The 27,513-nt window shown below is 35.7% G+C and overlaps 1 protein-coding gene across 1 annotated transcript in view; it reads right to left on the bottom strand.

The window, feature by feature from the left end:
• Positions 1 to 1,278: 1,278 nt before the first annotated feature.
• MS3_00005680 (uncharacterized protein) overlaps positions 1,279 to 27,513 on the bottom strand; it is a 93,840-nt gene continuing 67,605 nt past the window's right edge. Inside the window, exons 28-33 of the mRNA XM_051213770.1 lie at positions 27,250 to 27,420; positions 19,661 to 20,097; positions 15,622 to 15,745; positions 11,348 to 11,402; positions 9,223 to 9,752; positions 1,279 to 5,475 (exon numbers count right to left, since the gene is read on the bottom strand). Of these exons, the coding sequence (XP_051069774.1) occupies positions 5,377 to 5,475; positions 9,223 to 9,752; positions 11,348 to 11,402; positions 15,622 to 15,745; positions 19,661 to 20,097; positions 27,250 to 27,420 (1,416 nt within the window). The 3' untranslated portion in view covers positions 1,279 to 5,376. The remainder of the gene's footprint in view (positions 5,476 to 9,222; positions 9,753 to 11,347; positions 11,403 to 15,621; positions 15,746 to 19,660; positions 20,098 to 27,249; positions 27,421 to 27,513) is intronic.

Here is a 27,513-nt window from a genome sequence, read left to right as displayed (position 1 = left end):
ACACGGCATACAATGGACAGCTCAGAACCAATTAGACGAGTTGGACTTCGCAGATGACCTAGCCCTCCTATCGCATACTCACGAACAGATGCAGACAAAGACAGCCAGTGTAGCAGCAGTCTCTGCATCAGTAGGCCTCAGCATGCACAAAAGGAAAACCGAGGTCCTCAAACACAACACGGAGAACAGCAATTCAACCACACTTGATGGCGAAACTCTGGAAGATGTAGAATCCTTCACTTACCTGGAAAGCATCATCGATGAACAAGGAGGTTCAGATGCAGACGTAAAGGCAAGGATTGGCAAAGCAAGGACCGCATTCCTACAATTGAAGAACATATGGAACTCGAAACAACTTTCAATCAATATCAAAGTGAGAATCTTCAATACGAACGTCAAGGCAGTTCTACTGTATGGAGCTGAAACTTGGAGAACTACAACAACCACCATCAAGAAGGTACAAGTATTTATAAATAGCTGTCTACGCAAGATACTCAACATCCATTGGCCGGATACCATCAGCAACGGCCTTTTGTGGGAGAGAATAAACCAGCCTACAGCTGAACAAGAAATTAGGAAAAGACGATGGAAATGGACAGGACATACACTACGCAAATCATCAAACTGCATCACAAGGCAAGGCCTAACTTGGAATCCTGAAGGGAAACAGAAAAGAGGAAGGCCAAAGAACACATTACGTCGGATAATAGAGGTAGATATGAAAAGGATGAATAACAACTGGAAAAAGCTGGAAAGGGTTGCTCAGGACAGAGTTGGATGGAGAATCATGGTGAGCGGCCTATGCTCCTTCACGAGGAGTAACAGGCGTAAGTAAGTAAAGTACACTGTAATTTTCCTAGTGATGCTAAGTCTTCAAAAAAATATATAACATTCGAAAGAAAACAATTCTAACATTCAATCATCGGTTTCAAGTGAACTTCATTCATTGACTCTTATTGGGTTTTCAAGTATATTGATTTATTCAATATGAAATAAGTTTAATTTACCCACTGTGATTTTATGTTCAAGTGAAGATTGTTTAGTTTGGTAGATTATTTAAAATTGATATTCATTCAATTTAATAATGATTACATTGAATTCACTCAAAAGTAATTTAATCCTCCTAGTGTTTCAAACATTGGATATTCTTTAAACGATTTTCTTTTTATCTTATTCAATCGTGTCGAGCATTTTTGTTGTTGAGGTTTTAGCCATTCGATCTATTTAGTTAGCATAGATGATGTTCTGTATTAAAAGAATATCCAGATCGTTTGTAATTGCGCAATATCAAACCAAACTCAATCTGTTACAATTTAAACAATCAATATCGATTTTGTCTTGTAGACTGTTCAAGTGTCATTTAATTTATGAACATTAATCATCCTCCTATTTCAAACAATCCATATTGATATAGATGGAAATAGTGATAGATACTCGAATAACTTTCCTGGTTGGTGGCCTGTGACTCATAAACGGTAACAGGCTTAAGCAGGTAAGTAAAATGCTAGTAACCATTGAAAACAAGATATTATTAAGATCTAATACTTGAATATATTTTGAAGAATGTTCACATTACCATCAATATGCAATCTGTTCATCTATTGAATTCATTACACTGAAGTTGAACATTGAACGTGTTAACACAAGGTATAGTTTATTTGAACCAGGATAAATCTAATTTAAACCAAATCGCAACTTAGAGTCACATCTGTTTACTTTATAAAACTTGTCACTTTCACTAAAGTAGAAATGGAGTATTCCCAAATCGTGGAATGAGTCGACAGTTATACACATCTTTGAAAATGGTTCACGTCACCAATGCAACAACTATCGGGTATAGGTCTACTTCCGATTGCGCCCAAATTATTGGCTTCCGTCATACTTCGCGGATCCTGAATAATCTACGAAAGATTGACTAGCGAGGAGCAGGCTGGTTTTCGTTCTCGTCGAGGATGTATTGACCATATCTTCAACCTCTGCTAAGTCTTAGGACATTGCCATACTTACTGCAGGTCAACAATCAATATTTCTCGACATCAGAGGCGCCTTCAACTCGTTGGACAGGACTGTTATCTGGGATTGTCTATTGAAGGATGTACATGAGAAGTTTATTCACATCTTAAAAGCCGTATATACAAACTCAAGCAGAGTGAGGGCATACAACCACCTTTCTCCATTGTTCCATTCAAGTAGTGGTGTTAGGCAAGATTGATCAATCTCACCATTCCCTTTTAACTTTGTTATCGATGGTGTTATGGAAACAGCTCTGATGGATGTGAGTAATGGCGGTGTGGATCTGTTGTCTGGAGAAAGACTTCTCGACCCTGAGTATGTGGATGATATTGCCTTAATGTGTGATAATATCCAAGCCATGCAATCCTCCCTTTATGAGTTGGCAATCAGTGCCCGTAGGTATAGTATGTGCTTTGCACCTTCGAAGTGCAAGGTACTTTTACAACACTGTCAGGGCCCTGATCCTGCACTCACCCTGGGTAGTAAGCGAATAGAAGCAGTGGGGAAGTTCGTGTATCTGGGTAGGTGTGTAAGTACTGGTGGTGGCGCGGGTGATGAAATCAATTCAGACATTGTGAAAGCCAGAGCGGCTCATGCCAATCTGGGCCATATTTTTTGTGCTTTCCTGATGCTAGTCTGACTGTAGAAGGTCGGATCTACAACGTGTTAGTGAGAGCAGTTTTATTCTATGCTTGCGAAACCTGGCCTCTCTGAGTTGAGAATGTTAGACGACTCTCTGTGTTCGATCATCGTTGTCTCCGAAGGATTGCTGACATCCAGTGGCAACACCATGTTGGTAATGCAGAGGTTCGTCATCGTGTGTTCGGACACAGAGATGATAATGCAATTGGTATCACAATCTTGAAAAACCAACTTTGGTGGTTTGGACATGCACCACGAATGTTGTTTCAGAAAATGTCATATCGTGCACTATTTGCCGACGCTGGGACTGGTTGGAAAAAGTGGAGGTGGTCAGTGTATGGCATAGTGTCGCGGTATAAAAGTTGTACAGAATTGTGATTTGTTGGTCCTTGAAAAACTTCCTGGTTAGGGCTCTAGAGCTGGTCCAAAACAGTGGCTTGAGACATTATCAGATATGGTTCAGAATAGAAACAAAAAGCGATCCTACTATGACTTCCATTTATTTTCTTTATTAAAGTGAGGATAACTTTTTTAAACTGAAATTCTTTCATATTGTATCTTTCTTAACTAGACTTCTTCTTCCACTACTATCGTTATTATTACTATTGTCATTATTTCAAACTTACAAATCAGTTTTTATTCCTCTTTGTTCATTTTGTATTTTACTCCCGTTACTTTATCTCTTCAAAATCTCATTTTTACTGTGTGGCAGATATACATTTTTGGCGCCCTTTTGTACCAACGTTTAGGTGTGCAAATAAATAGTAACAACCTGATGGTATGACTAAGTTCAACAGGCAATGATTTCGTTAACTGATGTCATGTTTTTGTCTCACTGCCTTTAACCCTGAATGTCAGTGTGAACGATGACTCGGTAACTGTAAAGCATATTCCAAAAAACTCATATAATAAAGATCATCAGTTTTATCATTCTACTTACCTTCTCAATTTAAACTCGACGCTATTAACTCTGAAGTTCTAATCTACACGAGGATTACTTTGCACGCATTTCTGATCTAACATCTTCAAAAGCTGTTTTATAGACATAAATCAATACAGAGAAGACTGGTGTCAAACAAGTTTCACCGTTAAATAGGTAGATGGACATCTCTCATGCGTGGTCATTAGTGTAAAATAGAAAATATCAAGTTACTTTTCTGTATTTGTGTTAGTAACCAGACTACTAGTGCTAATAAGACTTTCCGAATAAATAAACGATCAACAAGCTTAACTGCTCCACTTTAAATAATTAAACCAAACATATTAACGTAGATCTGTCCTAAGACAATTTTTAAAAAATCCCAGAAAGACAAAATGAACAATTAACCACATTAAGAAGCACATACAGATATCATAAAATTTCATTTTATTTTTAAAAATAGAGGCAAGCAGACAGCTCAATTAACGAAACAAAAAATCTGATCAATCTTCTATATTATAAGATAAACCAATCACTTCAATCAAATGGCATATATATATATATATATATACCGAAACAATAGAGACCGTGATCATCAGTAGTCATTAAAAAAGAATGAATTAAATAATTGGATTTGTTGAAAAAGAAAAGATCTACAAACAATTTAACACAAACAGATGAGAAAAGTCTAACAGAAAGTTCATCAGCGATAGATAATTACTCGTAATAATGATAATAATATACAAGTTGAATTGCAAAAAATAAGTAACTGATCGATTACTTTCAGTACAAGAGAGAAAAACTATAATCAAGAAGTTTCATTGTAAAAAAAGACACATGAATATGAAGAAGGTAATCAATGTTCATTGGTAGGCCGATAATTTATTCAATCAACGAAGATGATGAAAAATAGGAGAGAGCGAGAAAGCGCGAAAAATAGTCTGAAATATCTGTATATCAGAATAATATGATGATTGTTGATTGATTAGTCCGTCAATCATGAATATAAACAGAGAAATAATTTTGATACATATTAAAAGTGAATAAATAAACGATAGTATTTGTAGTTGTAAGCTGGAACTAGTTTCATCATTATTGATTCTAAACAAATTAATCAGTGCCTACTCCTCAATATGATGTTCAAGAAAAACAATAAGAAATGACAATGTGAGGGTTTCGAATCTAAGCAACAATAGAATAAGTTGGCAGAAAGAAAGAAGTTTAATGCAACCGACAATTAAACTATAATACTATTTCAGTTTGATCATAATACGGGAATCAAAATGTTGTGTGTTGAGTAAAAAATTGACGGTGAACATTGTGAATATTAATTTACAGATTTAAATCACTGACAGACTACTACAAAAATAACACAATGGTCAATAATTGAGAGATGATAATAGAAATAACAAACAAGAAATCAATCGTTGAATCAATAAAGGAACAACAGAGGAAAAATGGTAAACAGAACAGAGAAGACAAAAATCACACTAATAACACACGGTTTAAATAAGGCACCATAATGAAACGAAGATGTTGATACGGAAGGATAAATGTATATATTAAGTATGGGTGTGTGTGTGTGTGTGTGTGTGTGTAAGTTTGAGCAAACAGGGGGAAAAACGGACGTTGGCAATAAGGCGCTTTATATCACATTATATTTATAAATATCATTGTTAAATTGAGTAATCACATTCGATAAACAAAACTAGGGAACAATCATTAAGAATGAGAATTACTGAGTGAATTTTATTACAAATTTTGTGTACACAATAATAATGAAATTAAAATAAACAAGTAGATCAAGAGAAATCAAAGGATGAAGAATCATCAACACCGTGAGTTTGTCGTCCTGGAGTCGGTGTCACTGGTGTAGTCGCTACACTACCAGATGTTTTAGTCTGAAAGCAAAACCGAGGAAATAAATAAGTCAATAACAATAACGATAACAAAAGAATAGCTGAGTAATTCAATGACTTTTGGGGTGGAGAAATAAAAATAAAGGTTGAATCGGTGAATTTTACTTTAAAAAAATTAAACGTAAAACTTATCCCAAGTTTTACATTATCAACCGATTTGGGTTAAATAACAATAGAAAACAAGGAAGTACTAAAGAGGTATTTTGTTGTAGTATGAAACTCCTAAACAGTGAATATCCACGACCCCATAAGAGATTGGATTCAGAACCACCGGGTCTCGTAGCAAGTGCTTAACCTGAATAACATTGGTTCAGTAGGAAATAACTTCTTGTGGGGTCATTAGTTCACAATGCTAAGGAGTCACGCAGTAAGACAACACAACTGTCCAGTGTTCTTTTTGATCTTTAGTCTTTGTCTAATCAAAGTCGGTTTGTGTTGAGAAAACTTAAAATTGACTATTTTCATAACACCCGATAATAACAATGAAGCGTACTCATTATAAGGCTGATATAAAAACACTGTTTTAATGTTATTCCTCATAAGAGTGAATCGTATTCATAACACTTGTATTTACTCTGAACTAGTTCAACGTTATTCATTCATATGTAATGATAAAACGAGATCATCCTTAGTGAGAGATTACCTAAACAAACATACTTATTATGGTGGATTGTGTTGAACAAGATTCTTGATAGCAAAGCTACATAAATATATATTGTTTGTGGTTTTAAACCGGTTGTTAGTCAATTTTTCTCCTTTAAGCTCAAATCATCACCCCACCCACATTTAGTATTCGTCATAACCTTCTCTACTGTCAATAATCTGCATACACGTGATATATGATCATATATAGAGAGAGAGTTGTCCATCATTATCATCTTTTTGAGTGGTATGACATTAACAATCTCACCATTTTTCCAAATGACCTTAATATAACTAAACATACAACTTAATCCTTATTTCTCAACCCTTACCTTACTAGCCATACTGACTTTTCTTCAAAAAAAAATCATATTTCCTATTAGATGACCTTCAGTGATGTGAGAGATTTGACTGATATTATATATGGACACGTTACTTGGTTTTATTATGCTGGAGAGATAACTCTATGATTTGTGATTAACATTGTGTGAAGTTGGATTTTTATCACAGGATGATGTCAGTATAATCAAACTCCCCATTTAGACATTTAGTTCAAAGGCGGTTAGAGCAAAAAAATACATCAGCTGAAAATTCAATGAAAACCAAAAATAGACAGTTAGTTCATTCTTGAATGAAACTTTCAAGTTATGAGTAACAATGACTCTACCAGGAATTGTCAGATCCATGTCTCGAGGTGAGGATGATGCCATTGAGACATAATTTGACAGCCTACAATTCCTTAACTCTAGTTAATTCATGATTCCTCCAGATAATCATTCAATGGTATCATAGTTTCTAAATGGAAGTTTTCGAATTATTTACCAAGTTAGACACTATCATCACTAGTACGTATTATAAGTTTGTATACTTTGAATGTTTTTCTGGTTAGAATTTGTTTTTAGCAAGGTTAGTATTTTGAATTGCTCAAGGTAAAAGGAAAATGCGGCAGATCAATGAACAAAACATGGGAACAGTTAGAAAGGAGGGTGCTCAGGACAGAGTTGACTGAAGATCCCTTATCGGCGGCTTATCCTCTATGATGAGCAACAGACGTAAGTAATACTTTAAATTTCAGTTTAAAATTTTAACTGTGAGGTTTACTGATACCATTTCCAATTGTTTATAACAAAGTAGACAATGTAGTGTGGTATCCAGCTTGAAACTTAAATGATGAAAGTCGAATATAAGTAGTCATAAGTGAACTTGAAATTTATAAAAGTTTAAAAGCTATAAAAAAGTTTATGTAGTTTAGTGAAGAAAAAAACAGAAGACATATTAGGAATATGATTCAATAACTTCAGTGGATTCTATAAGCTAAAAACTTATTGATCCAAAACTCAGTATATCTGGCAGAGACTTCAGGTTCATTTATTCCACACCGATAAGTCTTCTAATTGAACACAGGTTCGGTTTCCTAAGCTCTTAGAATAGGACCAGAATAAATCTACACGACAACTTGAACAAGAGAGAAAAAACCAGTAGTGTGAAAAGAACGCTTCACAACAAGGTTAGTTTATGTACATAAAATAGAGGGTGTTTACAGTATTTCAGATGGCCTTGGGTATCTAGAAGATTCCGGAATCATACCAAACATTGTAGCAGGATAGGTAATCATCTAATCAGAAATGTGATACGTGACTCTTCACTTTCTCGATGTATTTGAGAGACTTCTATTCAATGCTGATTGGATGAAATGTTTCTCACTGTTTTCAGGGCCCTTCTGGGCGTTTTCGATGAATGCTTTGGATCTCCCCGACACACATATCATAAAAGGAGTTAAACACTCGAAATCGTCTAAAATTCTTCTTCCAGCGATACATTAGGTATGTAGTAATTCAAAAATTATATTATTTTCAATTACTTTTCGAAATAATCACACATATATTCAGCTGATTTAATTAGGTATCATATCAAAGGTAAACATAAAAGATGCTTATTAAATGAGTAAAATGTAAAAGGGTTAACGGATTTTATTTGTTTTGTTTTAGGACTGAGTTTACAGCAATGAAAAGTATGCCATTCAGTAATTGTGAGCAGTTTTCTATAATACTAGGATATAAGCGAAATTTATTGAATGAAAGTGTATGTATGTGTATGGAAATTCTATACTATTAAAAAAAATTTTTAATGGCTTTATTCAATATTATATTTTGGGACAATATAGAATTCTCAGCACAGGGTATTTCAACAAGTTGCTTACGCAAAAAAACAGTGACAAATAAAAAAAAGGAAAAAAAACTCGAAAAACTGTACAACTTTTAAAATTAAAGCCATGTTAAGAATGCAGGTTAATGACTAGGTTAACTCTAACAACCTTTACGTCACAGAGTATATTTGCTAGGTAAGGTATTATAGAACTTTTATACTTTTGCTTGCGTGCTTGCATTTTAATGTAATTTCGTCTCGTTCTACCAGAAGATATACAAGGAGAAAGATATGAGTGAAGGAGATGGTTAGTATCTGATAAAATAACACCTTCCAGGAGTTTACATGACTTTAGATATCTATCCACAACCACATTAATTATGACCTCGAAAGATTCACCACACACCTTGATAACTGCCTTTAGCACTCTCCGCAATACAGCAAAGTCTTTTCTCGAAATCCCAGGAAAGAATAATGGAGAACAGTAAGTAATAATAGGTAATATGCAAGAATTGACAAATTGTAAGAGGAAATGACGAGTAATCCCCAGAGCATGCAATCTCTTTATATAGTCAGACAGAAAACCTACTTCGATAACAATAAAACGTGAGAAGACGAAGAGTTATCAGAGGAAAATGTAACACCAAGATAATTGACGTTCGACACTGTGTTTATCAAAGAGTTTCCAATGGTACAAGCATTACGGGATCTCAAAATGGTGTTTAGATTCCGTTCATGTCTCATGCTGAAGTTAACAGCTTGACATTTAGACGGATTAAGTATGAGAAGTTGGGAAGTCAGCCATTCTGAAATTATGAATCAATTAGTTGACAAATGTTTACTAAAATCATACTTCCATACGCTATATAGTGTATAAATCAAACAAACAAACAGATAAGAGACTATTCGCAAGCAAATAAAACATTTCATATTACAACTTACTTTCCGCTCAGGTAACGGAGGAGCTGTTTCATTACCACTAAGTATAATTCCATTTATACTATTACTTATAGGATTGATTTGTTTCAATTGATGATGATGAGTGATTGAGTTCTCCGTTCGTGTAATCGACGATGATCGAATCGGTGTAGGTGGAAGTGGGGGCAGTGGACGTGATCTATTTCTTATTGTATTGGGATTAGATTCAAATCTTGAAGTTACAATTGGACTGTGTATTTGTTTTTTGCTGTTATCTGCATTATAATCAACACTATTACTATTATTTTGATGTTGAGTAGTGTGAGAATCATCATTCGGTGTTGTAATGATTTTTCCGCGTGGACTACCAGGATTATCATGATCACCAACAGTACTAATGGAACTAGTGACAGGGGTAATACTATTGTTGGTAGTGTTTAGTGTTGTTGGTCGACCACTAGAAACATTTATCGTTTGAGTTGGTTTTGTTAATACTGGACGATCCGGTAATGCTGGGGGATCTGAAGATAATATATTGAAGGAAGAGTTGGATCCTGTAATGATAGACGATAAAAATGAAGATGAATTTAACGATAAAACTCTCATTTTACGATTAATAAATTGAAATGGTATATAATAGGTATGAAAAAGTAGGTTACACATGATTCTAGAGAAGAATAGCTCGGTTGTAACATCTCTGATTGATATTGGGTGGTAAGATAACAAACTAGGTAGGGGCATTAATGCCCTTAAGAATATAGATATATCTAACTAACAAGCGCAAACTACCACGAAACCAAGGTAAAAATAGGATTTCCTGACAATCATTGCTAATTAACTGGCATTAAACAAGATTTTTATATCTAGAGCGTAATAATCAATCTGTTGGACCAATGATCACATTGTAACATGGTCGACGGGATCTTATCAGGATCACTTACTTCAGTTTGAAGGGTCAGGTACATAAACATAGATGTAGCAACAAAGTTACATTGCAAAGTCAGACTACATTAAACAAGGCTTTGAGGAAGCGATACTTTATTTGAAGGCATAGGAGCTGCTGAAAACTCTCCACTCTGAATTTAACACGCAGTTGAGAAGACAAAATAAACAATGTTTCAATTTAAACTCGAACACAGATCTATTGGTGAAGAAAACGCTTCTAGTAACTAAACTCAAGAACCGTTCACCTTTCTGAGACTGCCAATAAACCCAAATAAAATATGAGTAAAAGTTCCAAAAGGTTCAAAACCATTCGGAAATAACTCAAGGAGAATCTGGAAATATCTACATCTAGTCTCTATCAAGTACAAAATGTCGCTCCTACATGTTCAGATTGATTACAGGAAGTAAAATAGTTAATTGCCAACAATTATTAGTTGAACAATATCTAAGTAAGAGGAATGCCTAAAGTGCGTTCAGAAAATCAATATCTTTCGATAAGCTAGATCAACTTCAAGAGAAGCTGATGTATTTACTTTATCATCTAATTGGGTAGATCTAACTCATAATTTAGGTAAGGTTTCTAAACGCTTCAAGAACTCCGAAGGCATATATGACCGCATATAAATAACCCATGATTATAGTATCAGAAATAAGTCCCCAAGTAAATCTTCAGTCGAATTAAGATAATTTGATTGTATTCGGAGTTCATGATCCGTTAATTAATCTAAATTTAACAGTAGTCAATTAGGAAATCAGGATTACAGGCAAAACAAGCAATCTTACGATTTACAATAAGAGTTGAATGAGGTTGTTTAACGACCCGTACTTTCATTCTTGACTAGTTAGTTAATTACGAATCAATAAACGAGGTGCATTTTAACTCATATGACACCGAACTCCACCTTAGTACACATAAATAACAGCACTTTTAATATATTTTACCTATGAGTCATATTACAAATATGTAGCTATCTGATCAGTCCTTTGGACTATCGAATGGTTTATGGAATACCTGTGAGTGAAATAAGGCAATAGGTATGGTCTCGTGGGCAGTTATTATCTGACCAAAACATCATTCTACTTTATTATTATTATTATTATTATTATTATTATTATTATTATTATTATTATTATTATGGAATAAACATTTTGACAGTCAAAACGAGACAAAACAGACAAAAACTGTCAACCAAAATTAACTCACTATTTATTGGTGATGAATACGTTATCGATTCTAGAGGGGTACGTCCACTCCCAATCTAGTAAACAAAGGGGACAGAATAAAACTGTTCTTTGAAAAAAAGTAAGTTTCATTAGATATTTGACATTTGCAATAGCAATAGTCATCGAGATACATTACGGATTAAACTCAGAGAGTTATATTCCTTGCAGATATCACTATACGCTACCACGATTCCTTACCAGATAGAAGCAAGTCTTGAAAAAAATCACATGTATGACCTTTCGTTATTCTGTAACTTGAATATGATCAAAAGAGTTGGAATTATAAGAAAAAACCATACACATAAACTGAAAAGAATTCAAACTAAGTTAGAAGTAACGAACAATCGACTCCAGAATACACAGACCTCGTGAAGCTGTTTCAGCGATGTCCCAAGTGGTAAGTGTGTAACCAGAATATTTATGGTTGAAAATAACTAGCTGTAAACGACTGTTACAAAATCATTTTATAGTAAAATTGAAGATAGACTGCATCATACGTTGGATTTAACGCAAAAACTATCTGAAAAAGAAACCAGGAAATACTAAGAAGGTGTTTTTTCATAGTATCGGGTTTCGACTTATTGGTCAAATTTGATGGGACCTAAGGGTCCTAAGTTCGATTACTGATGGTTTTGGAATAATATACTAGTACCGAACAACCACCTTATCTAGGTCAAAGTCAATCAGTGATATAAATTTTCTTTAAAATGACCAGTCTCTATAAATATATCATCTGAATTTCAACGTATTGTTTGTCAATTACGTCTCAGGTAAGAGGAATTCATTACAACATGTCATAGTATTTTTTTTCGCTGAAAATCACCTTACATACTAAAATATATATTATTGAATGAATTGACTATTATTACCATTATTTTTCGGTAGACTATAAACTTTTTTAAAATATACATTTAAAACATAATAACTCTTTAGAAACAGTACATAAAATTACTGTGGTCAAAGGTTCAATACTTGTTAGAATTAACCATTGTGCAACTGAATCACCCCATACGATTATATATATATATATATATATATATATATATATATATATATATATATATATATATATATAAAAAGATTTTTTTCTTCAATCCTAACACACAAGCACAATGATAAGGACGTTATGGTATTGTAAATAAAACGAGTAATCAAGTAAACTGAACAATAAACATACAAAATACTTTGAAGTGAATGATGTAGATTACTGAGATTTAAAAACTCCAAATGAAATTAACAATAAACAAAACAAAATAAACAATTTCACATAACTCCTGTTGGATAGACAAGGTATTATATAAACAAATGATAAATATGAACAATATCATGTTTATAAAGTGTGATAATTCTCGTATTATTAACTAATTTCATTATCATTACCTAATTATATTGACGTTAGAGGAATCTTGCGAGCCGAAGAATGTAACAAACAAAGAATAACGGATTTTCAAAACTCGATGTGTTAATATACTAGGTAGAATGAATGATTTCAGAATAATCTTTGTATACTTTCATATATTTCGGATGTGGCTAGTAGAGGAATTCAGGAGGTCTGTTACGTCCTACATGCGATTCATTAACTGAATATACATGTATCATAGTGTTGATATTCACATTGAGATTTAAAAACAGAAACTTCCGATTCGATTTTTACCGCTTTATAAATTGAGTTTTTGAGTTCAGATAACCATTAACATGTTCTACCGTCATGCGGTTACGTTGTATAAGCAAGGATTTCATTTTTCCCGTTGTTTTTATCCCGACCGTAGCTGCCACCTTGGTATGGTGGTCGGGCCTACATATTGTGGTGACCCAACCGAGCTATATTGGATAGAACACATGTTCCTTCACGTTCTAACATGCCAGGCAGGTCGGTTACGGAACAGTGAGACTAAAAGCAATAACTTAAGATGTGAAGGAGAAATCATACTGCCGACTGTAGAGGGTTATGATGGCAGTAAGGTTTATCCCTTTGCCAATGAGGAACTGCAGCGATGTTACCAACGAAAGGAAGGGCTTAGAAAAGATCAACCCTAAAAATGTACCACCTCACCTAACACCACGGATTTCCGTCTCCGTCGGTAAGGCCTTTTGAAGTGCGGAGCTAACACATCAAAGCTTCGCATAAAAAGGCCGTGCACAACTGGCCTCAAGAGGTTTTTCCTTGGGCTCTGTGTTCACACTCCCAGGTTGCTAGGACTACCACTAATTCAGCTTCTTTTTCAGGTCTGTCAGCAAGAATTATCCTTTTACGGTATGGGCAACCGCAAAATAACAACCACTCAAATACATTCATTCATTTCACCTCGCTTCGTCGATATGGAAAACCGGCACAATTTACCCTTCACTGCTACTTCTAACTACCTCACTAGTGTAGTTGTAGAATTAAGCCCAAAAGCAGATCAGAATGTCAGACTGGACTCCAATAGAAAACTGCTTGTGCGCTATCCGACCAAACGGGATAGCAAGAAATCGAAAAGATAGGGACATACCTCGTCATCCTCTCGTTGTCTCTACCTACGCTTCCACTGGCTGCAGCTCAGATGAAGTTAACGATGAATTTTTCGGGAAGCTATCCCACTTTCAAAAAGCTAAATGATATGATGTGGTAGTAGTGGCAGGTAACTGTAATGCTCAAATAAGTAGACTAAACCAAATGGTGTCGCGGCTCAGAGAACAGATACAGGGCAACTATCCGCTGCACTGATACTCAGATAATTGTTTATTTCTAGCAAACACCAACTATGAACACAAGGAGAAACATCGTCTGAAATACTAACCCTCACAGTCGACACATAGATGGACTCGAAAAGACCACATTGTCATTAGCCATAGTTGGAGAGGCTCAAAAGAACTGTTGGTCATTCTGGAGCACATGTTAAAGCTCATATCATGCTCTATTTGGAGCAAGCATTTATCTGCGTCTTACTGGTCGTAGAAAAACTACAGAAAACGTTGTTTTAATATTAGGGATTGAAACTGGTCAATCTCTGTTGCTATATGTGTGCATCCTAAGAGAATTGCCGCGATACATGAATAAGGATCCATTTTTAGATTTATGTACATAAACAACGAGAAGAACTATTCAAAAAAGTCATATGCGACAAAGTGATTCAGAAAGAAATTAACAGAAACACAATAACAAAACTAAAACAGTGCAGCATAGAATCTGGCACGCATATGTTTCGTTTAAAGTTGCTACACCACTTTAGCACAGGAAGATAAAATTAACAAGCAAAATTCCAGATTTGTACAATTAAAGATTTATTAGTTATTAGTTCTCTGTAAGTTAAGCATAACACTTTTATACTACCTTGCGAATAAAACACAGAAGTTTTAGCTGTCCTCCAGGTAAGTGCATATAACATCAGCATTCCTAATTCATTAGTCCATTTTTCAAAGTTTCAGTCAATTTATAGTAAAAAAAAAAACTTTACAATACACAGTTAGAAATACTTTTTAGGGACTCTGTTAACAGAGCAAACCTTTGATGCATTTGTATTGGCTGTTTGAATTTTCACATTGGTGTTTAGGACCCCAATCGGTAAATGAGAAGATTCAAACAACCAAAACAAATAAATTAAACTTCAACCCATTGCATAAGCTATTGGATATCTGGACTCAGTAGCTAAATAGATGACGTAATGGCGTTAGAAACAAGTGTACAAGGTTCGAATCCTGGAGTGAACATGAACCCTGGGATGCAGGTATATTCAGCTGACGACTTCGGAACAGGACGAAACGCCTGTCTTGGATTACACTGCTATCCACCTTCCGTCTCCGTTTATAGAGTAATTTTCCTTTTTCTTTTGAGTGTAAACTACTTTAGTGAATTGAATAACAACAGATTATTGACAAACACAGAGTACTAAACAACTGTTTAACACTAACACAAGACATTTTAATAATCTATACCTACAACCCATCCACACACACACATTACCAAACACAAGGGACTTTAAAGAGTTGTAGTAACTATTATATCATCCAGTCATTGAATTTGAGACTAATGACTTCAACCAAATCCATTTCTATAAAATTGAACAAATCATTTACAAACCAAAGATTCAAATAAACACGTTCGTAATTGAAATTTGACTTTGTATACCTTGTTCAGTTTAAACACATTGGTCTATGGTGTAGTTTTTTAGAGATAAAAAATGATCTAAGTAAAATGAACTTCCAAAGAGTGGTATGATTATACTGAGAATGTTACGATTAAAATAATGATAAAAATAAGTAGATTAAAATTACCGTTTGGAAAGATCTCTGCAACGAACGAATCGACGATCCATGATCAGATCCAGAATGATCAGGTTTCGAGAAGATTCTTGGGACAGTTGATTGAGCGATTGTCGCAACACCAGTATTCACAATGCTACATGAAGATATAACTCATATTACTATTAAATTAAACTAATATTTAATATAACGCTCAAGCAGTAATTAAATCAGTCAGTCAGACAATCGCAACGTAAAACATGTACGTATGTGCATCTATCCAAGTTGCCATACCTCATTAGCACTGAGAGACCAAATTGTTAGGCCTAATCCCAGAGTAGTAGAGGTAGTATAAGTATCAATCAGTAATTGAAAAGATCAGACATCGAAGATACGACTCGAAAAAAGAATATAAATTAGTGAAATAAAAAATTATGGAGAGTTCTGAAGTTCAGTATTTGGGAGGAGACAAAGAATGGATATACGTGCGCTAATGAGAATGATTCCGAGCTGTCATTAAAAAACTAGAAGCACCGGTTACAATTGTAGTGCCTAAGGCCAATGCATACATGATTCATTCTAGCTTTTGAAAAGACTTAAATAACTCAAACAGTATATGACATTGAGTTATTTTTTTACCTGCGTGATAACTTTTGTTTTCATAGGAAAGCGTAATCTTCAGAACACGTAAATGTCTTTTTATTTCCTTGTATTTCTATGCTTATGTGCCTTGTGTATACTTGTGTGTTTATCTATCACTCATTATTTTATTCAATGCCTGTCTCTGCTACACTACCCATTATCTATTTTGAACTATATTAACGCTTGTAATGAGTGGTATAAAGAATTGGAATGTTTGCCTTCTCCAGTCTGCTTCTCCGCTCCATCTATCTCATTGTCTGTCTGGAACAACGGATGTATGGAATATATTTATCCGAAATTCATTCTCGTGCTTGATACATTTATTCTGTTATTCCCTAACGTGAATTAAGTCAATAATTATATACGAGGGTAGCCGGCATGTATATTTCGTTGACATCATCATACAATCAAATTTGAGTCGATTCAAATAGAGAAGCTAGTACATCAAGGACATGCACATAAACAAATCGTATTGTCTTATCTGTACTTTGTCCATGTATCAACTCTTCTCATCTATCTATTTCGTGAAATATCCCATTATCATTATTGTTATTATCGTAGTGGAATTATTATCAGTATTCATATCGACATAAAATTGTGGCAAATACGCAATTATATTACTCACTCATCAAATTATATTGCTATGAGCATTACATCCACATTATGACATTCGTAGATTGCTGCACAATATACTCGCCCTTTGGTTGGAAGACGGATATCTCATCTAAGCCGCAAGTGACAGAAGTCGGCAAAAACCAATCTAGCTTTCTGGGTCCATGCCGAGATTTTGTCAGAAACTAGGCCATCAGGACTGATAAGACTCCTAAGATAAGTAAATAGGTTGATGCGTTCAACTAATTCACTTCCTACCATTAATCTTGGCGCTGATGCAAGCTAATCCTCAAGAAACGTTTTACATTTAGAAGGAGATAATCGTATCTCAAACATGGTTGTATTTTTGTGAGTCAGAAAACTGAATTTTCTTCAGCGTCTTCACCAAACAAAACTATATTATCTGCGTATTCAAAGTCGACAAGTAAATCTTTTAGTAAAACATCAACATCTCAGAAGTCAAACGATGAAAATGTTATCTCTTGCCTACAGTAAGAGCTGCATGCAATATATCAACTATATAGTAGGGTAAAGCTAGTGATCACCAAAATAATCAGAAATCTAAACGCAGTTTGGGGAAAGCGAATTGAATGGTGTAGAAAGTAAAGTGGAGCGTTTGGTAAATGGGTAGTGAAGTATCCGTTTTTAGAACTACTAGGTCGTAGATTCAAACCTTAAACTCCATTAATTTCAATTCTAACCGTTGAGTAGTAAGTAGTATTACTAGGACTCGAATACAATACGCAATTCACAAGTTAAGCATGTAAAACTGTACTTGGTACATGATTTTAGAGATCAATTGTCGAAATTAAGATAAGGAAAGACAATAAAACACTTTCCGTAGATTCTAAAGCAGATTGACTTGTATGTATGTGTTGATAAGCAAGCAATCATCATTAGTAGATAATAAAAACTATCAGGCTCTGATATAGATTATGGCTGGCTATTTTATTAACGGAAAACGTCACAGTATGGTTAAACAGACGAATAAAACATCGAATAGCAGCAGTTCAACCGACTTAAGAATATATAGTTCAATTTCATAGGATTGAATAAATCTCGACAGTTTACTAACATTAAACTTGACCGATATAGTAATTAACAGAATACACAATAATTAATAGTGAGTAACTAGAACATTAGCATGTTTACTGGTACTATAAGATTTGATATTTTTTTGACTTAAAGATGGTATATGAATCCAAACATCAAGAAATTGTGTCCTATAGTCTGAAGTAATAGTAACTAAGAAATATATCATGTTATTAAGGGATCCCAATAATTAAACTAAAGGTCTGGAGTTATAGTGAAGAAGCATTACATGCGAAGACAATAATAAGTAGTGTTGATAATGATATATATTGCAACAAAGTTTAGTCAATTTCAGTATCAATATATACTGAAGAAATTATATATATTTACCTGTTAATTAATTCAACTAATAGGTTGTCCTATCTGTTTGAAGCATGTGAACGACATGGTTTAAGAGTTTACATGTTCTTAAATAGGAATAAAGAAATGAGCAAATTATGACTTAGCAAGAATATATACCTATTCAACTCATTACAGTTCATCACTCCATAATCTTCATGCTGCACACAAGACTTCGTCAGTGACTATAGGATGGTTCAGTAGACAATGGTTGGCTAAGATTAAAATATGTGGACAATCTCAAATGATTAGATTTCAAGGAATCATTAGTGACACCTCACAAATCGATAAACCGAAGAATCCTATTTGATAAAGACCGTAACATAATGTAGAGTCTTTTGATTACCTTGGGTAACAATACGAGAATGTTCGAAATGTGTTTCGCTCCATCTAAATGCAAGACATTGTTTCAAACTGGTTTATATCATCATCTAAATTGATCATAGTGAGTAAAGAAGTTGAGCATATAAACCACTTTACTTGTACTAGAAGTCTCATCAGCACTGTTGAGTTAGTGTCTAATTAAACTAACTTCCATCGCCTGTGGTGTAGATCATGTATATTTGCCAACCAAGTGGCGAGTATATTGGGCAGTAAGTTCATTGTGCATCATTCTATGGTTGTGAAACATAGTCTCTGAAAGTATGAGATATGTGTAGATTTATAGGTGTTTGATCCTCAGTCATTTCAAAGAATTATTCGGGTACCATAGAACGATCAAGTAATCAATGCTATGGTTATTCATACGATATTTGTGAAATATAAGAACTGGTTAAGAAATTTATGAATCACAATCAACTGAGGTGATTGATGTATGTTTTATGTACGCCCGCCCACCGCCTAACTCACAAGGGCGGTGTGTAGTAGTAGGTTGAAATAAAGTTAGGAGTGACCAAACTAAAACATAGAATTAATCCACGGAATAATTAACTGTTGATCTGAGCCATGTTGTTAGGTACAGACCACGTGGTGAGGGTTCACACTACAATAGAGATCAGTGGTTGAATACATTGAGTGACATGGCTTTAGAATCGGTCAAAGTGGTTCAGACGCATTCACTCTTTGTCTTCCATCAAATAGGGCTTTTCATTCAATACTTTCAAACACTAATCTCGATGTCTAATCTTTTTCATTACCATTACTACAACGATTATTTTATTATTTATCTTGTCAATTTCATCTCCTCATACAGATGTGGATTAGGAGCCTAGGTTAAAGTATATTTATCCCAGGTCAAAATTGATTACAGCTGACCAATCGATTGTGTCATGGATTTACTAGACTTCAACATCGAAATGAAAAAACTACATTTCGGAACTAAATCCCTTCACCAAATTAATTTCTAGGAATAAGAAGTTTAATAAATAAAATGAAACATGCAACTTACTTTTGTGATGAACGTGAATTACGACGAAGTGGTGATAATAAATTAGTATTAACATTACTAGTAGAATTAATAATATTATTTTGACGATCTGTAGATATTGGACCATAACGAAGGTGATCTGCATTTAAATGGTCAACAGAAAAGCCAAATTTTCTACTCATATCACGAACCAGTACTTCATAGTAACCGATCATTTCATACAAAAGATAGTTACCACTACCTGTAATTCCTCCAACAGTAGAACTGCTTACATTACCAATCATATCAGCATTATACATAGCAGCTAAACGATGAGATGCTGGAGGCGGTGGTGGTGGATCGTTTACATACCAAAATTTCAGAAATGTTAATTGCAATTCCAATAATTCTAAAACACTGTCAGCCAATTGAGAGAAACATTTTTCTTGTCGTGGATCATCGGATAGCTCAACGTCTTTCTATAAAAGATTTTGAAATTATTAAGTATGAAAATAAAAATACTGATGATAACGAGATGGTAGTGGTAAAAAACTGAGAAATCTATTTCATCCTCTAAAGTAACATAAATTTTCTATTTGTCGGTCTGTGTGTGTAAAAAAGATTGGAAAAGTCTCGGAAATAGATTCATTGATTTAAAAGAGCACAAAAATGATGGTGCCAGTCTTATTTGCTCTATATCCCAATAACAGTTGAATGATCAATAGAAACAAACTGTACTAGATAAAAAGTCAGTTATCCACATATCCTTTATTATACAAGAACGAGAGTTTGCTAACTATATAAAAATGTCGCAGTATGGTCTATTTATATAACTAATAGGCAAACCTAATAAGGATTAAGTAAACGTAATTATCTCACTAATATTGGTGATTTGTGAAGTAATTTTCCGATTATGTAACACAGTACATTTTTTTGAAAAAGTATTGGAATGTAATTGTCTATGTTCGCTTAACGTGGATATGAAATATTGTCAAAGTAGAAACTTTATGACACCATAAGTGACTTAGAAAGAGCTCAAATGAATTTGTAACTTATAGTAAAATATTTATCTACTGAAATGTTCCTTGTAAATAGACGTATCGTAAGATCACAAATATCATATTAAAAATTCCGTCATTTTTTCTCACAAATAGTAAAGATTTCCTAATAAATATCGTTTCTAATTATTTGTCAATCAAATAATTCATCAGTCAGCTAGTCAGTTTATATGCAACATAGAACCCGACACATGTGCTTCGGCGAAATCAAAACATGGCATCAGTTAATGAAGTCAGTGACAATTGGAATTAGTGATGTTAATAAATGTAGACTACCTGGTTGGGGTCTGCATGATTATCGTAACCAGTGGTTAGAGACCTTGATTGACATGGCTCAAAATCTTTTGCAATGGCACAGGTGCATCCGGTAGTCTTCCATCAAGTTCTGAAATTCTAAATTCATCATAACTGTTTTATTTTTATTTTGCTAATTCGTATTTTCTTTTCAAGTCGTATCTTTGATGCCTAATCTTTCCTATTACCAATTATGCTGTTACGACCTCTACTATTTTGGGATTTGGCCTGTACATACGAACAGGATCTACGTTGCTATTGGTTGACTGGTTCAGGTTGCCACACATTAACATTAGCACAGTCAGATAAAAACCCAGAACAGTAGAAGTAGTAGAAAAGATTAGTAATATAGGGACTAACCATACATAGCACATAAAGAGACACAACAACCCAATAACTGTTCAAGAAACTTTTAAAAAAGCATCACATCAGCTTAGAACACTGATTACAGAATATAAGTTGATTTGACAGTAGAAAAGATCCCAATTATTACTCTCAAGAACAATAATGAATATAAAATTTAACTCTCAAGTAGTAAAGCTAATTTTGAAGTGTTAAATGATAAGCAGGAAAAAAATGACAGTTTAGAATATTGAGGAAGAAATCAGATAAAATCTTCACTTTATTAAACTGAATGAAAATAGTCAGTCAATCAATAATACTGGACGTAGAACTTGACGCAAACATATATCGGTTCAAGTTTCTATACAACTAGCACAGAGAGATAAAATTATCAAAATAACTCTTAAAAGGTTATCAAATAATAATAATGGTGAATAAACAGAAAATTACGGAATGTGGAAAAATTTGTAAGAGAGAAAAAGCGTAAAAAGTATTATTAAATTACGGAAAAAAGAGCAAAATGAGTATAAGCCAATAAAATATGAACAACTAAAAAAGATGAATAAATGAATACATTCAGTGACATTATGATGGATCTTAAAAATCCTATACAATAAATTTGGTTTACATTTTCCCACATTACTGTGTAGTTCAAACTATCCAGTTAGTTACGGTCTTCATGCATCAGTGTTATATATGACAACGACATCGTTGCATTGGAAATCTTCACTCCGTCTGACAACTGTTGCAACTTTGACTCCAAGTTCCGCTACAAACAACTTACAGACATTCTTGTGAGTAGCATCCACTACACTACCGCTACTAATCCTAGTATTATTTAGATTTATTCGCTCTTCATACTATTTATTACCGTTTAGTATTATGATGTGAAGTGTAGTGGCTATTTGAAGAGGATCAATATGTATATATGTTAGATCTTATTTTGTTTGTAACTGATTGACAGGTGACTTTTAGCCGTTTTTTTTATTTTTATAAATCAGTCGATATCGCATGTCTTCATCCGATATTAAATTCATAATAGTCGATATAAACAGAACAAAGAATATTGGAGAGAATAATTGTTTTCAATAAACTTCATTATCAAACTCTATAGCTATAAACCCACAATTATTGTTATTAAAATGGTAAAAATAAACCATATATACAAGTGGATAATTGAATAAGACAATGTTATCTGTTAAAGCAATGGAATTTTAGGCATGTTAAGGTTTAGTTACGTCCAGTACACAGAACAATTCCAATCGTATATATTTCAGACATATACAGTCCAAAGCAATTAGTCCCTTTGACAAATTTCGATAATGTAATAAGAAGACGAAGGTTATCAGAATTATGTGATATATTAGCGCAATAGATTTCAAACAATCCAATCACACAATCGTGATCTCAAAATTAGGGTGTGTGAACATGTACCAAAATGGTTGCAGAAACAAATACAATCAAGTGACCCAATAAGAGTAGAGAATAAACATCCATCATTCTCTATTGCTAAACATATAATTGAAATAGGCCATAAGATTGTTCTAAACTCGGCTTTTGTGGTTTTATACAAAAGTGTAAAAGGGCGTATACTAAGGTTTATTGAAGCCTTAGCCATACGAAAATTCAAACCCCCTTTGTGTGTTCAAAAACAGTTTGTTCTTACCATAAACCTACCCTGGTAATATTGACTTATTATCCAAAGTGATTAGGTTTCAAATTGTGTTCACAGTATTATTACTCTTATTATTATCCTTAACTCCTCTTACCCCATTTCCAGTCTAGTTGACCTTTTATTTTCAAATATAAATGCTCTTAACAAGTATATATGTGATCAGATTGGTCGAAATCTATTGCAGTCAGTCAGTCAGTCAGCTACAACGTAGGACCAGGCACATATGTGCATCGGTCCAGGTTGCCATACCGCATCAGCACAACAAGATGAACACCGGATTCATAGCAGTGGTTATGTCAAAGGTGGTAATATATAAGAGAAAGATTGCATATAGAGATATAATACAAGAAGAAAGAATTGGTTCGTAGAAAGAAAGATATGAAGCGATTTTAATATCTTAGTTTAAGGGAAGACAGGGGGTGTATACACCGACGCCATTGTGATCGATTCTGAGCCATGTCACCAAGAGTCTCCAACCATTGGTTACGATAGTCACGCGGACCCCAACCAAGTAGTCTGCATCTACCAACATGGCTCAGACTAGAAGTTAGTGACTTCAAGCACTGATGCCACGTTTTGGTTTGGCCGCCCCTAACTTTCTTCCAACCATCTCCAATACCGGATAGCATTGCACGTCGTGGTAATCGGTGTTCGGGCATACGTAACACGTGGCCCAACCATCTCAGTCGATGAAGATTCATAACCTCATCAACTGATTTACCATCATTCCCTAATACCCTGCGCCTAACCTCACTATTACTTACCCGGTGATCCCAGCAGACACCAGCAATATTTCTAAGGCATCTGTGGTCAAATACTAATAGCTTACGAGTGTCTTCTACTCTTAATGGCCATGTTTCGCTGCCGTAAATTAAAACAGAACGGACTGCCGCGCAGTATACTCGTCCTTTTATTGATAGACGGATATCTCGCCTCCGCCAAAGGTGACGTAAGTTGGCAAAAGCCAAACGAGCTTTTCGAATCCGTGCTGAGATTTCGTCCGATACCAACCCATTAGGGCTGATCAGACTTCCAAGATATGTGAAGTTGTCAACGCGTTCGACTACTTCACTCCCTATCCTTAGTTCAGGTGTTGACGCAGACCAGTCCTGAAGCAACAACTTGCATTTAGAGGGAGAGAAGCGCATTCCAAACATTCTGGTATTGTTGCTCAGTGCTACCAGAAGACTCTGCATTTTGTCAGCGTCTTCACCAAACAGGACTATGTCATCTGCGTATTCTAAGTCGATAAGTGGACCTCCTGGAAGAAGGTCAATACCCGAGAATCCAGTCGAAGAGAATGTTATTTCCATCAGTAGGTCTATGATGAAGTTAAACAAAAATGGGGAAAGTGGACATCCTTGACGGACACCACTTGAGGTTGCAAAAGTAGATGACAGTTCGCCATAAGCTTTGACTCGACTAGTAGTGTTCGAGTAAAGAGCCTTCATAAGGTTTATGTACTTCTGGGGTACGCCTTTCAATGACAGACACTGCCACAGAATCTCGCGGTCTACCGAGTCAAATGCTGCTTTTAAGTCAAGAAAGACCACCATTGTCGGACGCCGATAAGTATGCCTATGTTCTAGAATCTGACGAATGGTGAATATGTGGTCGATGCAGCCACGACCAGGTCTAAAGCCAGCTTGGTTCTCTCGTGTTTGCAGTTCACGAGTCTTAGTTAGGCGTCTGATAATTATCGAGGCTAGTATTTTAGATATTATATTAGTTAAACTAATCCCTCTGTGGTTGTCACAGGATGATTTTGACCCTTTCTTATATATTGGGACGATAAGTGATTGTGACCAGTCAGATGGGATATCGTCTAACTCCCAGATTTTAGCTAAAATATTAGTCAACCTAGTCGCTAAAATTGGACCACCATCCTTAAAGACCTCTGGAGCCAATCCATCTGGACCAGCTGCCCTTCCTCGTTTCAGATTAACTATAGCCTTTTGAACGTCTGCTAGAGTTGGGGGATCTACTTCATTGTTCCATTCACATTGTTTGGGAATGGAGGGTAGTTGTAGAGTAGCTGAAGGCCAGCTAAATTGTTCCGCCCATCGTTCTAAACGTCTGGACTGAGAGCAGATGAGGGTGTCGTCTTTTTCCGAAATAGTCTGACTTACACTTGACTTACTAATTCCAGTTTCTTTTATTAGTCGGTAGAGCTGTCTTGTGTTCCCTATAGCTGCCGCCTTTTCCATCTCTTTTGCTTTCGTTGCCCACCACTGCTCACGGTCACTCCTTAGACTTTTTCTTAACCTAGATCTGATTTGTTGTCGCTCTTCATCATGTTCGGAACCTGATGGGACGAGTTTGCGAGAATCCATCAGTGTGATAGACTTTGAAGAAATCCACTGGTTCTTTGTAACTCTGTGGTTTAAGTCGCTAATAGATGTCACTGCTGCTTCCACAGCTGCTTGTATGTCTCCCAGCAACATCTGGGTCAGCCTCGTTTTCAGAACTACCTAAGTGTGACCTCAGTTGTTCCTGGAACCTACTTTTGGTTTTCTCACTACTCAATTCAGTTCTAATGGGTCTTTTTCCTGAGACTTTTTTGCGTCCAGTGAGGTGCAAGCAGATGTGTGCCCGTATTAGGGCGTGGTCGGAGTCCAAGCAGGTACTCCAGAATGAGCGACAATCTTGTACCGACCCTCTCCAACGATGACTGATGGCAATATGGTCTATTTGAGTTCATCGTTGGTTTGGTGTAGAGGGTCGCCATGTTAGACGATGTCTCTCCTTATGCTTAGAATTTGTGTTTGCTAAAAATAAGCGATTGTCTGAGCACAGTTGCAGCAGACGGTCACCATTATCTGTTCGCCATGCCGGAATGCTAAAATACCCACCTAAATGCCTTTCTGTTTGGTTTAAACTACCTATCTGAGCATTAAAGTCACCCCCTACGAGTACTATGTCTGAGCGTTTACCTTTCTGAAGAAGTTCAGAAAGCTTTCTGTAAAATTCATCTTTCACATCATCTGAGCTGCAATCGGTGGGAGCGTAGGCAGAAACGACAAAAAGACAACGACGTGTGTCCCTATCCTTCCGAGTTCTTACGGAGCCGTTTAGCCGAACAGCAAATAGACGACTGTTGACGGGGATCCACTCTAACAGTGCTTGTTCCGCCCTCATGCTTAGTGCTATCCCTACTCCTGCCAGTCCACGAGAGCTGGCCGTCGGGTCACCAGATACACGAAGGGTGTATCTCGTCGGCTCTCCGTTTTGCTGAGGTGAGGTCAAGTGAATGACCACACTGGGATCCTGTATGCGTGTTTCGGAGACACAGCATATATCAATGGAAAGAGACCCTAGGGTTCTAGCCAAGGAAGCCTGTTGACCGATTTGACATAGGGTGCGTACGTTGAAGGCTCCAATGTGTAGTTTGGAGCGAGGTTTCAGTAGACCTGGGACAGTGTTTTGAGCACTAGAATCGTTGGCTATGATGACACTTGAGGAGGAAGCCGAAGGAGGAAGTTTAGGGTTGAAAGTCGATGTAGGAGGAATAATAGGAATTGAAGAGGAAGGTTGATTATGAATACAGTGGTCTTGAGTGCTGTTAGAGGTATGAGGGCGGTTATCACTTCCCGGTTGCCCACACCGAGGAAGGGTTCTTCTGGAGGTACCTGAAAAGGAAATTGGATTAGAGGCGGTCTCAGTGACCTGAGAGCATGACCGCAGTGCCCAAGGGACAACTGCTTGAGGCCGGTCGCGCACGGCCTTTTCGTGAGAGGTTAGTGACGTGTTAGCTCCGTTCTTCAAAGGGCCTTACCGCCGGAGACGGATATCCGTGGGGTAAGGTGAGGTGTGAATTTTTAGGGTCGACCTTTTCTAACCCCACCCCTCCTTGTGGGAAGGCAGCATCGCTGTCATGCTGGTTGTCTGAAGGAAACACCTTACTGCTGTCACACCTCTGTACAGTCAACAGTACGACTTCGCCTTCGGACCTTGGGTTTGTTGCTTTTAGTCTCACCGCTCTTCAACCGACCTGTCTGACATGGTAGGACCTTGAGGAACGGTTGTTCCAGTCAGTATAGCTCGGTTGCTTCATCACGATAGGCAAGCCCGACCACCACGTCAAGGTAGCAACAACGGTCGGGGAAATCTATTGCGCGAATATATCACATAATTCTGATAACCTTCGTCTTCTTATTACATTATCGAAATATACAGTCTAATCGCCAAATAAACATTATCAAACGATCAGATTCTAAATAAGTGAATAATTTTTTTCGAAAAAACAATCCAACAGAACTTACCACTAATTTTGGCACACCGCCACTAACAGGTGACTGAATAGATGAGACAAGTTTACCAATATATTGAGATAAATTAGCGTCTTGTGATTTGGCTGAGATTAAGTCAGCATGCAATGCTTGTATAATCCCTTGAATTTGTTTATTAGCCCACTCTGTTTGACTTAACATACGCTAAATGTCAAATATTCCAAGATGTATGCAAAAAAAGGGTAGGATAATACCAAAATTAAATGACACTGATTTGATATAAATTTTATTGGACTT

Source organism: Schistosoma haematobium, chromosome 3 (assembly GCF_000699445.3).
Source record: "Schistosoma haematobium chromosome 3, whole genome shotgun sequence".
NCBI classification, from domain to species: Eukaryota; Metazoa; Platyhelminthes; class Trematoda; order Strigeidida; family Schistosomatidae; genus Schistosoma; species Schistosoma haematobium.
This window is presented reverse-complemented; position numbering and strand designations above follow the sequence as displayed.